Source organism: Scylla paramamosain, chromosome 21 (assembly GCF_035594125.1).
Source record: "Scylla paramamosain isolate STU-SP2022 chromosome 21, ASM3559412v1, whole genome shotgun sequence".
Lineage (NCBI taxonomy): Eukaryota > Metazoa > Arthropoda > Malacostraca > Decapoda > Portunidae > Scylla > Scylla paramamosain.
Genome location: NC_087171.1, coordinates 5,085,767 through 5,100,766, shown reverse-complemented (window position 1 = coordinate 5,100,766; position 15,000 = coordinate 5,085,767). Strand labels below are relative to the sequence as shown.

The window sequence follows — 15,000 nt, the reverse complement described above, 5'->3', positions numbered from 1 at the left end:
ATATATATATATATATATATATATATATATATATATATATATATATATATATATATATATATATATATATATATATATATATATATATATATATATATATATATATATATATATATATATATATATATATATATATATAAACCCTTTCATATAATGCAGAGAAAACCCTCTCACCACGGTGTTCTTTGCACGAACCCTAACCTCTCATGACATGCAGAGAGGTAATGTTCCATAATTTCGGTTAAAAGCAAAGTTGAGACAGAAGCTTTTTGCCTCATGAACTTCCTTCTAATATCTCACACTCCAGTGTTGTATCTCGTGCTATATTCTACTTTTATATCTATGGTTACAGCTCTTCTGAACCTGCATGGCACTCTCTCCCATAGGCAAGCTCGCTCCACAAGACTTATTCTCAACCATATTGTGTCTACCTCACTGATTTAAGAGTTAACCTCCACGCGCCTGGCCCTTTGGCCTTATTAGTAAACTTTGGGACACCACTTCTTTCCGTTATACGTCCCTTCGACTTGAACAGTTTCAAGAGACGAGTGTCTAACCATCTCCGGCACTGAATACTAAGTGGGCCTTTCGGTTTGCCTTTTTTTTTTTTTCGTACAGTTGTTTTGGAACGACATTTTATCGGGGTTTTCCTTCCGTGCTATCGGCCTCTTTCAACCGTAAAATGAAATAAGTTGAAAAGAAGAAGAACACAGCAGCTTTTCAACTTTGTTTTCATCCTCTGACACTGTGGAGCTTTTATTTATTTTTTTCTTTTGCTTTGATATATGTAACTAATTCCTGAGCTTACATTATTAAAAAAAAAAATTGCATACTTTTTTATCACTTGAACATTAAACAAGTTGTAATGCATTCCAGACTTTCATTATCAGTAACATGCTTGTGACTCAGATTCCTGTTGTCTTTTTCTTCACCGTCTTTTTAATGCTAATAACATGACAGGTAGTAATGCAGGTATGTGACTCCCTTCTTCAACATAAAAGATATCTTGACTTTAGTATTAATATAAATTCTAGCAATCTTTCATTTTCGCAACGTAATATATTAATTAGCACATTTTACTCATTCTATCACTGAAATTTGGTCATAGTTGAGTGGTGCAATGACTGACTTCCCCTCCGTTTGCAGACAACTTTTGATCGTCTTACTATACCTTTGCATTGTTCATTGATAGTATTGGGTCATATGTTTTTGTTTACACCGTGTCATTAACATCAGCAGCACTACATTCTGTTACAACGCCTAACGTGAAGAAAGTATTTTTTTGAAGTTCTCTTCTGTTCTCTGGAAAGCCACTGACTGTTCGGTGGATGACCACGACATAGGACTAGCGTGTTCCACAGGCTCATCAAAGTACTCATCTTCCGGCAGGGTTCAGCGATCCTTACTGCATGTTGGGCATCCAGCCAGCCGTCCAGGTTGGACTGCCTGGATCTCCAAGGGACGTTTATAATCTGGCACAGGGTTCGCCACCACCAGATTCTCCAAGAAATCGGCACTTTAGCGGAGTAAGTCTCTTCGATTAAACTAAGTATTTTGTGTTGTTCTAGAGACGTGATGATCATACGTGTGTGTGCGTGCGTGCGTGCATGCGTGCGTTCGTGCGTGCGTGCGTGCGTGCGTGCGTGCGTGCGTGCGTGCGTGCGTGCGTACGTGCGTGCGTGCGTGCGTGCGTGTGTGTGTGTGTGTGTGTGTGTGTGTGTGTGTGTGTGTGTGTGATAAGAGTGACAGTGTTGATGTATAGCAAAAGTGTGGTCAGAGTTCCTTTGTTTTGGAAAACTTGGATTAGACTGACGTTGTTGTTTAAAGAAGAGTGTGATTAGAATGACAGTGTTGATACGATATGTTGATCGTATGTTACAGAATGGTGCGATCACTGTGGCAGTGTTTCTATCATAGGAGAGTGTGGTTAGTGTTTCTTTGTCACAGGGATCGCGGAGCTCGGTGGAGGTGGAAGCAGACAGTGACGGGGACAAAAGCAGCAGCTGTGAAAGCCCAAAGTCCCTTGCTAAGGAGAGTCTCCGGAAGCATCACAGGTAAGTTCTGTCTTCATTCAAATTATTGTTTCCATATAGTGCTTGCCAAAAATATACCAATAACTATTTATTTATGATAGTATTTTGACTCTTAAACGACAGTAGTTTGATCTGAAAGTGATGAAATGATGAAATCCGTTCCCTAATTATCTTATTATTTAACAAGACTAGTGTCAAAGGATGCGATCGTAAAAATGGTGGTTTATTATGTAAATATCATTTAATAGTTTCTCAGTGAGATCACATTGGTATTCATAACCTGTTTCACCACTAACCCGCTTAATCAAATATCTTTTCATATATATATATATATATATATATATATATATATATATATATATATATATATATATATATATATATATATATATATATGCCTCCTACAAAAATGGGAATAGGTGCAGAAGTCACATCTTGGGGGTTTCTCGTTTGTTTTATGTAGAGAGACTGGATAGAGGGTGCACTTGCCTAGCAGTGTAGTATTGATAACCCTCTAGCCGGCTGTGGTACCCTTAACTTATTTAACCCGATCAGAGAGGCGCCCACCAATCAGGTACAAATACATCTGTCACGTAGTTCAGGAGAAAAGGGTGAGGAGGTGATAACAGGTGAAAGGTGTCAGTCACAATGTTTCCCCAGGGAAAAGACACCCTTAGGGAAGCCAACTGAGGTATGTATAGACGAGGAGCGCCCACAACATTAAAAAAAAAAAGAGAGAGAGTGAGAGAGAGACTGCCAGAGTGCTAATCCCCTAAGAAAAGTCAAAAGGATTATCGAAAGACGGAGCACAAATGTCTTCAAACCTTACACTTGAAAGAGTTAAAGTCATAAGAAGAAGGAAATACAGAAGCATGTAGGGAGTTCCAGAGTTTACCAGAAAACGGAATGAATGATTGAGAGTACTCATATTATTCACTCATGCATTAGAGAGGTGGACAGAATAGTGGTAAGAGAAAGAAGAAAGTCTTGTGCAGCGAGGGGGCGGGAGGAGGGAAGTCATGCAGTTAGGAAGACCAGAAGAGCAGTCAGCGTGAAAACAGCGGTAGAAGATAGCAGGAGATGCAACATTGCGGCGATGAGAGAGGGGCTGAAGACAGTTAGAGGAGAGGAGTTGATAAGACGAAAAGCTTTTGATTCCACCTTGTCTAAAAGAGGTTTATGAGTGAAACCCCTCCTTACATGTGAAGCATACTCCATACATGGACGGATAAGGTCCCTGTGCAGAGTTAGCAGCTGGGAAGGTGAGAAAAACTGGCACGTACGACTCAGAACGCCTAACTTCATAGAAGCTGTTTTAGTTAGAGATGAGATGTGAAGTTTCCAGTTTAGATTATAAGTAAAGGACAGACCGAGAATGTTCAGTATAGAAGAGGAGGACAGTTGAGAGTCATTGAAAAAGATAGGATAGTTGTCTGGAAGACAACAAAAATGAGTTTTTGAGGCATTGAACAATAGTAAGTTTTCTCTACTCCAATCAGAAATTTTAGAGAGATCAGAAGTCAGGCGTTCTGTGGTTTCCCTGCGTGAAGTGTTTATCTCCTGAAGGATTGAACGTCTACAAAAAGGCGTTGAAAAGTGCAGGGTAGTATTATCAGTGTAGGAGTGGTTAGGACAAGAAGTTTGGTTTAGATCATTGATGAATATAATAAGAAGAAAGTGGGTGGCAGGACAGAACCCTGAGGAACACCACTGTTAATAGATTTAGGAGAAGAACAGTGACCGTCTACCACAGCAGCAATAGAACGGTCAGAAAGGAAACTTGAGATGGAGTTCCAGAGAGAACTCCATCTTAAATCAAATCTTAAATCAAAGCTTTGTGCCAGACTCTATCAAAAGCTTTTGATATTTTTAAGGCAACAGCAAAAGTTTCACCAAAATCCCTAAAAGAGGATGACCAAGACTTAGTAAGGAAAGCCTGAAGATCTCCAGTAGAGCGGCTTGAACGGAACCCATACTGGCAATCAGATAGAAGGTTGTGAAGTGATAGATGTTTAAAAATCTTCCTGTTGAGGATAGATGCAAAAACTTTTAGAGAGGCAGAAATTAAAGCAATGGGATGGTAGTTTGAGGGATTAGCAAAGGTTTGGACAATGGTCTTTTTATGAGATGGCAGGGGTGCCATCAGGTTGAAATATAGGAAGGAAAAATGAAAAAAACAAGTTATTCGAGATATTTTTGGTTAGGTACCAGAAATCACGAGGGGAGTTAGCTCTTGAAAGATTTTGACACTTTCAATTAATGAAGGAGCTTTTGGATAGTTGAAGAACAGACTTGTCATGGTTCTGGGCAAAAATATAAAGTGCATGAGATTCTGGTGATGGAAAGCTCAAGTACCGTTTGTGGGCCACCTCTCTATCATGTATAGCACGAGAACAGGCTGTGTTAAACCAAGGTTTGGAAGGTTTAGGTTAAGAGAAAGCTTGAGGAAGGTACGCCTCCATGCCAGACACTATCACCTTTGTTATGCACTTAGCACACAGAGAAGGGTTTCTGAGACGGAGGCAGTACTCATTCCATGGATTGGAACGACAGGACAAGTTACATATATGAGGTTGTGATCAGAGAAACGGAAGGGAGATAAGAGTGACAGCATATGGAGAAGGATTATAGGTAAAAAAAAAATGTTGGGCGTATCTCCAAGACGGCCAGGAGTACGAGTAGGGTGTTGCAGTAATTGCTGCTCCAATTCTGTCTATCAGTATTTACCTTTCCTTCTTGCTGGAAGTTTTACATTCACCCTGTCCCAAAAAAAAGGGCGATCACCCTAAGTCTTCAGATTAGGTTATCAATCTCTTGTTATAATTTCCCGTCTTTCTCAAGTTTTTAATGCATCTTCAACAGAGGAAGATTCTTAAACAATAACCATTTCACAACTTTTTATCTGATCGGAATTATGGTGTGACTGTTCTACTTGTTATCTTCTAGCCATCCTGACTGAATCTTGGTCATTATCTTTTAGGAATTCTGGTGAAACTCGCTATTGCTTTAGACATGAAAAGCATTTGAGGATTTGATGATAGCTTTTAATTTCCAAACTAATCTCCTACAGCATCTCTTCTTTCTGTAATTTCATCTTAAGTTTTCTTTCAGACCGTTCTGTTGTTGCCGTGGCATATTAACAGTGGTGTGTGTGTATGAAGTGTGAGAGTGTCATCCACTCTTTTTCTATTATTCTTCATTGATTATCTATATCAAACTTATTGTTTTGTCCGCTTCTACGCTGATGATACCACTCTGAACGTTTCCACGTGTTTTTCCTAGACACCCAACCCTTCATGAATTGAACAATTAACGCAGGCAAACCACATGATGCTTGATTTTTTTTTTTTTTTTTCTATAAAAAAAATCAATAGTCACTAAGCAAACTCCTTGCTCAATTCCTCAAAAATTAAACTCCTTCATCAGTCAACACGGCATAATCTTCCACATAACTATCCACTCTTCTTCAGTAACAGTCAACTGTTCCCCTCTTCTACACTTAACATCGTCGGTCTATCCTTTACAAATCATCTAAACTACAAACTTCACATCTCGTCTCTTGCTAAAACAGCCGTCTCCTCCATTAATTTATCCCCCAAACTGATAACCCTGTGCACGGGCCATACCCACCCATGTATGGAGAATGCTTCTGACATATGAGTGAGTGTGAGGGAAACCAGCTGTATTCGAGTGCACTGTCGACTGGGCGAGGAGGTGCCCGGTGTCCAAGACAGGAAAGTCAGCTTCACTATGTTGATCCAATTTCTATTTTATCCTTAAAGAAGGAAACTTAGTAACGTACATTTGTATGTCAGTGGCTGCTGCATGCCTTGCGCCTTCCCGATTCTTCACCTCCGAATAAAAGACAAATTCTCCAAGGCTGTGCGTGGCGCGTCTCACTGAGGCTTGATGCATCTCCTGGAACCCCAGAAGAGATTAAGTTTTATTGCAGTTATTATCATCAGTGAGGGTTCAGATAATTTCACATAATTTCTGCCGTTTCTGTGACTGGTGATGGTGCTGGTCTTCAACCTGCACCACTTCGCGAACATAGAAACCACCTCCAGCACAACAACAGTAAGACGAATAGTAATACTTACAACATTTGTGAACATAACAACAACAACAACAACAACAACAACAACAACAACAACAACAACAGTAATAAGAACAATAACTGCAGCAACAGCAGAACCACCACCACCACCTCCACCATCATCAATAACAACAGCAGCAATAACAAGAAACTACTACTACTACTACTAATACTAATACTAATACTACTAATACTACTATTTTACAACAAATACATCAGTGTCGACGACAATGACAACAACAACAACAACAACAGAAACAACAACAACAACAACAACAACAACAACAGTAATAATGGTAATATCAAAACGATAACTGTCACAACTTCACCTATAATGACTACATCTGTAACCTCAGCATCAGCAACAGCAGCAACATCGGTAACAATATCAGCCACGACAAAGACGACAGCAACACACGTTCTGTCCTGACAACAAAGGCAATTAACGTCAGGCTGCGTGTCAGACCTTTCCGGTAACCATGATTTGTGGACACATCCGAGGGGGCCTTGAGCAGGGAAGGCAACCAAAACTAACCGGTACATTTCTCTTAGTTGGAATGTCATGCAATTACGCCCTTATATGATTTTTTTTTTTTTTTCCATTCTTGATCATACATTTAATTTCTGATCATCCTCTTAACTAGATTTTATAGCATATAACCTACTGCGCCACTGAGGTTCTTCATGCTTCCGATGCCATACAATACGTGCATATGATATCTGTCGATCGTATTTCTCTGGTCAGGTGTTTTGTAGTAGGATTTGTTTTATATTCATTCCTCCAGTCTGTTGTGAGATCATGTGGTGTGCGTATGTGCTGGTCTTTATTTTTTTATTCGATTAAATATTTTCGTGCAGGTCACAATCTTTATTTATTTATTTATCTGTCCACGTGTCTTTTTCATTTGTTTATCCATTTACCTATTTGTCGATCTAATGTAATGACTGAAAGCTGCTGTGAGAATTTTTCCGTATCATACACTTAACCTTAACTTTAGTTACAACAGAATAAGTATAATATTTTTTTGTAAATACATCGGTTTAGGTTATGATAAATTTATATTATGGATCATATAAATGACAGTGATATTACTTTCATGTCACACTAATGTAGTATCTCACTATTTATTAACTAAAGAGCAAGACGCTAACTCTCCCTTAAACAACATAACTTTGAATAAGACACGATGTTAAAGAATACCTAGCCGGGACACTCACCTAGACCTGCCGGTGATGCACTATGTGAGAGGTAGGAGTGAGAACTAATTAAACCCAAGGTAAAGCTAAATATACTAAGTATTAAATTTAGATATTACAAAATGGACAAAATGTTTGACAATTATGCAAGTTGTTAGAACAGTTGAGCAGAATAATGCCTGCAAGCACCAAAGGCCACAGAGGGTCATAGAAATCATCATTGCGAAAGTTTTCTCGAGCAGGTATAATACAGTCAGAGGGGAGCGTGAATAAGGAACAAGCCCTGAATTGTGTCGGATGGAGTTGTTAGCAAAGGTCTGAGAGAAGAGTTCAGCTTTAAACGTAGAGAGGGCAGTGGGGTCATCTGGCTGAAATAGATCAGGGGAAGATGAAGATTATTATTATTATTATTATTTATTTATTTATTTTTATTTATTTTTTTTTTTTTGAGATAAGGACTCACATAACATTCCTCAAAGTTCATATTTTTTTTTTCTCCAAAGCCGCCTTATTTTGCGAAGAAATAGATGAAATACCGTCAAAGGCTTTCCTTTAAAGTAATAGACAATGAATGATAATATTGATAATCAGTACACCTACAAATATCTCCAGTGTAAGTTATTGAATATATGTGATTAGCTTATACCAAACTTTGGTTAGCCCATATTTTGGCAGCACTTCTGGTCTCGCCACAGAATGGAAGTAAATGGACCGGAATCTATACGAGTAAAAGTGATGAAAAAGACTCTCCCTTTGGTGGGTTAAAATATCTTGACGCAACAGTTCCTGGAAAGCCGTAAATTTCGTAGTCATGAGATAAAACGGTTTAAATACAAAAAGGAAATTATTAAAGGGAACGGAAACAATTTTTCTATTTATTTATTTATTTATTTATGTATTTATTTATTTATTTATTTATTTATTTATTATTATTATTATTATTATTATTATTATTATTATTATTATTATTATTATTATTCTTTCTCTCTTTATTTTATTTATTTATTTATTTATTTATTTATTTACAAAGACCATAAAAATGGTTGTATGACACGATATCAGATTCGAGGATATTGGAAAAACTATTTCGCAAATAACTCTGTAACTGAGATAAGCAAACTTAGTAAGAACGTGTTAAATGCACGTAACTTAGACAGTCTCACGAGGAGGTTGCATCAATTTATGGATGATGATGGTAGATTGTGAGTTTCAGATGTTGTGAAGCTCCCTTATGTAAGTCTCACTATTTTCTCATGTTCTTATGTCCTTATGATGACGAGTGATATAACTTTTGATCAGAAACTTCGAAATTTATTTGATACAACGCCTAACTAGTGAGCCATGGCTCCCTGTGGTTCTGGCTCTAGTACGAGTATCTCTGCGGGCTGGTCTCTACAAACGTCTCATCACCAGGAATTAGTTTGCCACTGAGTCTCCATCCGTAAAATTAGCACAGCATGACAAAAACGTGATTTTTGTGAGTGATATATATATATATATATATATATATATATATATATATATATATATATATATATATATATATATATATATATATATATATATATATATATATTATTTATTTATTTTTTTTTTTTTAATCAATTTTTTTTTTTTTTCACCTAGCTTTATTAAGATTGAACCCATTATTTGTTGTACTATCCTGATTACTAACCGCGATCATTTTACTTATGCCACTCTTGCTATATCCTCTTCAACACTAATGGATCTCTAGGCATCAAATCCCCTCTTAACCTGCGCCTAAGTAATATAAGTTTAAAAGGTTCAGTCTTCTCTCGTTAGGAATATTTTTCATACCTTGTATCTCTTGTATTCTCGTTTGTACTGATTGTAATGGACTGTCCTGCAATATGTATCCAGGACTGCACAGAATAATCTAGATGAGGACTGACCAATGCCAGATATAACTTTGATATTTGCTTTGGGACTTCCACTTTTAACACTCCTAAAGATTAATCCTAATACACGACTTGCTTTATTTCTCGCCTCTATGCATTATTTTCTCAGGCGGAGATCATAGCTGACTACAACTCCGAAACCTTTCTCATTCTCTGATATTACCAGTCTCGTTCTTTATTGTGCACATACTGTGTGGATTCCCTCTACCTACACTAAGTGTTTTATATTTGGTAATATTTTATTGTATTTGTTATTATCTGTCCATTCGTTCATGTTTTCTTGGTCTGTCTGCATCCAAATCCGACCTAATTAATCTACCTCTCCGTGTCATCCGCAAATTTACTAACATCAGTACTAATCCCACCAAGTGACTATCTAGGATCATTAATGTATATTAAGAATAATGATGGCCCTAAAACGCATCCCTGTGGCACCCCGCTAATTACTTGACTCACTCTGACTTAGTGCCATTAATTGTAACTCTGTCACCTGTTTTATAACTATGACTTTATCGAGCCTAAAACTTTCCCATCTGTCCCATGCGTACCTTTTCGAACGTCTTACTAAAGACCTCGTGTATTATTTCGTAATTGTCCCTTCAACAAAAAAAATTCATCAGGTTCGTGAGACATAATTCCCCTTCGTGAAGCCATGCTGTGAATCCTTTAGCAACCTACATGTTTGTTTGAATTATTCCTGATGTTCCTCCGTTATTTTACCTACAACTGAAATTGAGATGACTGGCCGATAGTTCGACATTAACGATTTATCTCCTTTCATGAAAGATGGGCACTACAATCGCTTGCCTTCACATCACAGGCACCTCTCCTGAATGTAATGATTTCCCTAAAGATATTAACCAGCGGCTCACTAATGACATCTCAGCTGATTCACGTCCGTATGAAGTTCCCTAGCGTGTGAGGGTTTCTCGTCACAGCAACTACCATGTTCCTTTGTGACGTTCATCATCATGCTTCCGCCTTTCACTTCGCCTCGTGATTTCGAACTCTAGCACTTCTGTTCTTCCTACTCCAAATGTTGAATGATACTCTCGTCCTTTCATTGCTAATATTGGCAATCCGTGGAACACGTTTCGAGTCTCAGTGTATTTATTATGTGTACCCTCAAAGCATTGCAACCCGTCATATAGCTGCTCTTGCATCCAGCAAATTTTAATATGCCATAAAGTTGCCTGTCATCTCCGCAAGTGAAGTTATAAAATGTAAGCTTTTTAAATTTCTAGACATGTTCTAGTCAAAAGTGAAACGAGACAATCTTGCAATATGAATCAGTAGAACGGACAAGACAGGTGTTATGTTCATCGTTTTTTGTTTTAGTCTAAACTAATGTTTTGATTACAATGAACTGTAGTAACTTCATAAATATTGCTTGTTACTAGCGGATAAAGCGAGTGATGACATGAGATGTGGCACTATTGCATTACCAACACAAGCCTCAGCACGTTTGTTCGAATGTATACTTTCACACTGCTCATTCAAGATCTCTATTTTCTTGCTTGACTCGTGTATTGCAGGTGTGCCTGAGTGCAGCTCCCACTCATGATTGATACTTCAAACTGAACCTGAAACTTTTTTTCCTAAAGTTTTGTTTTTCTCTTGCATCGTTATGAAATACTGCTTAAAGGCATTTTAGTGTCGGGGAATCTTTTTCCCTCACACATCATTCTTTTTGTCAGTGTAACAACTCGTGCCAAGCTCGCTCATTGTATTCGTCAAAAACCAATTGCATTCACCTTCCCACAATACGACTGTGTATCATCCTCATAGTATTCCCTTACCGTTCTCTCTCTCTCTCTCTCTCTCTCTCTCTCTCTCTCTCTCTCTCTCTCTCTCTCTCTCTCTCTCTCTCTCTCTCTCTCTCTCTCTCTCTCTCTCTCTCTCTCTCTCCATCCCCATCAAAAATCTCCTTTTGCTCAACTTGTTTTCACGAGCTTCAAGGTGTTTGTGTGTGCGTGTCTCCCTCAAGCATGGCAAGGTTGAATTTGGACTGTCTTAAGACCCCCGACGCTAAACAGGACAGTCCCAGGGAAAAATTAAAGAAGAGACCAAGGTAAGAAAATGACCAGTCAAGAGTGATCCAGTTGAATCCTCCCTCAGGTGAAGGACGGATCTGGCCAGGTCAGTTCATAAGAAGTGCGGCGGCAGTAGCTTGAACGATCAACAGAATATATGTTCCCCAAGTCTCCTACTTCCTATGCTAGTATTATATTATACCGTGCTGAGTATCGATGTATTTAATGCTTCCGCTCTCTCCCTCTCCCCTCCTCCCCCGGCTCTCTCTCTCTCTCTCTCTCTCTCTCTCTCTCTCTCTCTCTCTCTCTCTCTCTCTCTCTCTCTCTCTCTCTCTCTCTCTCTCTCTCTCTCTCTCTCTCTCTCTCTCTCTCTCTCTCTCTCTCTCTCTCGATGTAAGTAGGAAGACGATGAGATATTTTGTGTGTAGCAGCTAAAAGGAGTGTTTTTTTTTTTTTTTTTTTTTTTTTTTTTTTTTTTTTTTTTTTAAGGTCTGAGTGACAGCATGAGTGAGTGACTGACCTGGCCAGGCCGCCCCCACACGGTAGGGTAGCGCTGTAGCAGTAGCAGCAGAAAGTGGATAGTCGAGAACCGCTGTGCCTGATCCAAAAGCATCCCCCCACCACATCGCCACAACTGCTATTGCTTCTGTCACCCACACGGCTACCATTGACCGTCACTACTAACTACTAACCTCCCCCCACAATCTGCCCCCACCCGCGTTACCACTGCGGCCATACCTGTTTGTCTTGCTTATGGAAATATTGACGCGTAGTTTTTTTACTCTGTTGCTTCCTGCTTCAACTCACAAATCGCATCGAGGAAACGGGGTCTCCAGGTTGCTGCATCGATAGGGCCTGGGCAATACAAAACTGTTTCCGAGGTGAGACTTGCTGGCGTTTAGGGTCCGTCAGGGAGTCACTGCTGCCTTATGACTGGCTTGTGGTTACTGTACTCGATGTGTGTGTGTGTGTGTGTGTGTGTGTGTGTGTGTGTGTGTGTGTGTGTGTGTGTGTGTGTGTGTGTGTGTGTGTGTGCAAACACAAACTTTCAGCAGTAAAAGTTTTTATTCTCTTACGTTTCATTGCTTATGTGGTTATTGGTTTTGAAATTTTCATGAAGGTGCTTTGTGTGCAACGCCGGTGATGCACACACAGTAATATACTCGTATATATGTAATGTCTTGCTCCTCAACGGAAGACAAATCCTAGCAAACTGATAGAGGATAGGAGTGGGTGATTAAACCAATAACTGAGTTTTATCACTACATGAGCGCATACCGCAAGGACCGCTTCTCCTGGCTTGGCCCCCGGATGCCTCAACTCCAGGAATCTGTCTTCACGAAAACACCCTACACGTCTTAATTCATGATTCTTTTCACTATAAATTAAATGGTTCATTCAGACAGCTTTGCCTACGTATCCTACAGGGATCTCTGAAGCACATGTAGCACGACTAACAGGATTAACCCCGGGAAGTAATGTCACACAGCTATATATTATGTAAATTAGCGTCTATTAAAGTTAATAATTCTCAATTCAGTTTTATGTAAGACTTAATGTATGTGTTTAAGTATTACCAAACCAAATAACGAAGACCAAAAACCAGAGGTGTTGGTTTGCTTTTAACGCAAAATGTTGCTTAGTAAGTGTAATTGTATGAACCCACACTAGGACTACAAAAATTGTATAAAATAGAGCTTTAGTGATCCAATGACCATATTTACAAGTAGCTCACCTTTTCTTTCATCCTCTCACTGCATAGCCGTGAATGCGAGAGTTACCACATCCCAGGAAGAGTTGCTACATTATAAAAGAGAAACATGTATAAACGAGGAATCCAAGAGGAGAAGAAGATGGAATTTCATCGTACTCACCACAGGACTGAACTACCTTGCCCGTTCAAAACTAATATTAAAACAGATCATTTGCATCACAAGCTTCTGCTGCTTCCTTTTGCACGCAATGCGTAACAAGACATTCATAACAGGTCGTGATTACGTGATGTAATTTACAAGATGTATTTGGAATATATATGTTACGAACACTCCAGAGGGACAACACACGTACGTCCGTTTGGGAACAAGGTAAGAGAGGCGAGATTGAGATGGTTCTGGCATGTCAGAAGAAGGGATGAGGCATATGTGGGTAGGAGGATGCTGGAAATTGACGTACCCGGAAGACGGAGGAGAGAAACACCAAAAGGGAGATTTATAGATGCAGTGAAAGAAGAGAAAGGCGCTGAAGGCCGAGGATATTGGAGAAAGATAATCTGCTGTGGTGGCCCCAAATGAGGGCAGCAGAAAGGCGATTTGGAGTGTCTGTGTGTGTGTGTGTGTGTGTGTGTGTGTGTGTGTGTGTGTGTGTGTGTGTGTGTGTGTGTGTGTGTGTGTGTGTGTGTGTGTGTGTGTGTGTGTCCGCACGCACGCACAAGAAAATAAGAATAAAATAACATCGATAGTTACGTTGGGGTCCTGATGGCAAGACAACCAAACGTCACCGATCTTCATGTTAGGAAACCTTCCCGATGCACAACCTGGAGGCACCACTGAGATAATTATGTTAGTTGGAAATTAACTGAGAGTTATTGCGGAGAACTGCAATGGTTTAATTAAGTGCTAATAACATATAGTACTGTGAATTGGACTATATCATTTCAGTGTGTGTGTGTGTGTGTGTGTGTGTGTGTGTGTGTGTGTGTGAGAGAGTCTACTAATGCAAAAATGAAAACATCAACGATCAAAAAAAGAGGACTGAAGACAATCATACGATATATATATATATATATATATATATATATATATATATATATATATATATATATATATATATATATATATATATATATATATATATATATATATATATATATATATATATATATATATAATTATGAGTACACTTATTTTTTTCTCTCGATGTTTCTGAACTATCACAGCTTCTGCAGTGAATGTAGTGATTTTGGGAGGTATAAATCTTTTGAATTTATAGGTAAGGTTAATGGTAAATTACTGATGAAGAGGGGGTAAGGAGGGGCTGACTTGTGAAGAGCGGCGTGGCTTCAAAAGGGAGGGCTGAGGGCTGCGTGGATTATGTGATTTGCTGTGACAGGTGTTTGGGAATCATTTAACGAAGAGCAAGGATGCGTTTTAGGCAGTCATGGATTTCGGTATATCACATGACACTAAAGATAGGAAAGTTATGAATTGTTTGGGAATGTATGTGATATGTAAATGGTAGAGTATTCCGCGAAATCTGGAAGAGTATTACCAAGATCGCTAGTGCATCGTCCTTTACGGAATCCATATTGACTATCGGAGAGAAGGTTGTGGGCTGAAAGTAGCTTTAGAATCTTCCTCTTAAGGAATACTCGTAGACTCAAAATCTTTAGAAAAGACAGTAAATCAAAACTGTAGGTCAGTTATTTGAAGGATTGGAGCAGTCACCCTTCTTTAGAACACATTGACTGTAAGCAAAGTTTTAGTAAGAAAGGTGGATATGGGGAAGATGGAAAAACTTCACCAGGCAAGGAGCGAGAACGGAAGCGCAGTTATGGAGAATGATTGGAGAGAATCCATCGGAGCTATAAGCCTTCCGAGGATCAAGGCCAGAAGAAGCGCAGAAAATGTTATTGCGAAGAATTTCAATAACAGTTTAAATGAAGTCAGATGGTGACAGTGAAATACTTGAGAAGAGATGCCAGAAGACCTATCGGTCTGTAACGA

The 15,000-nt window shown here is 38.9% G+C and overlaps 1 protein-coding gene across 4 annotated transcripts in view; it reads left to right on the top strand.

Annotated features, from left to right (window-relative positions):
• The window catches only part of LOC135110899 (BAI1-associated protein 3-like), a 126,058-nt gene that overhangs the window by 46,341 nt on the left and 64,717 nt on the right, over positions 1-15,000 (top strand). For all 4 annotated transcript variants that reach the window (XM_064023529.1, XM_064023528.1, XM_064023527.1 and 1 more), the window contains 2 exons: positions 1,390-1,526; positions 1,948-2,054. In XM_064023529.1, coding sequence (XP_063879599.1) covers positions 1,410-1,526; positions 1,948-2,054 — 224 coding nt within the window. In that variant the 5' untranslated portion in view covers positions 1,390-1,409. The remainder of the gene's footprint in view (positions 1-1,389; positions 1,527-1,947; positions 2,055-15,000) is intronic.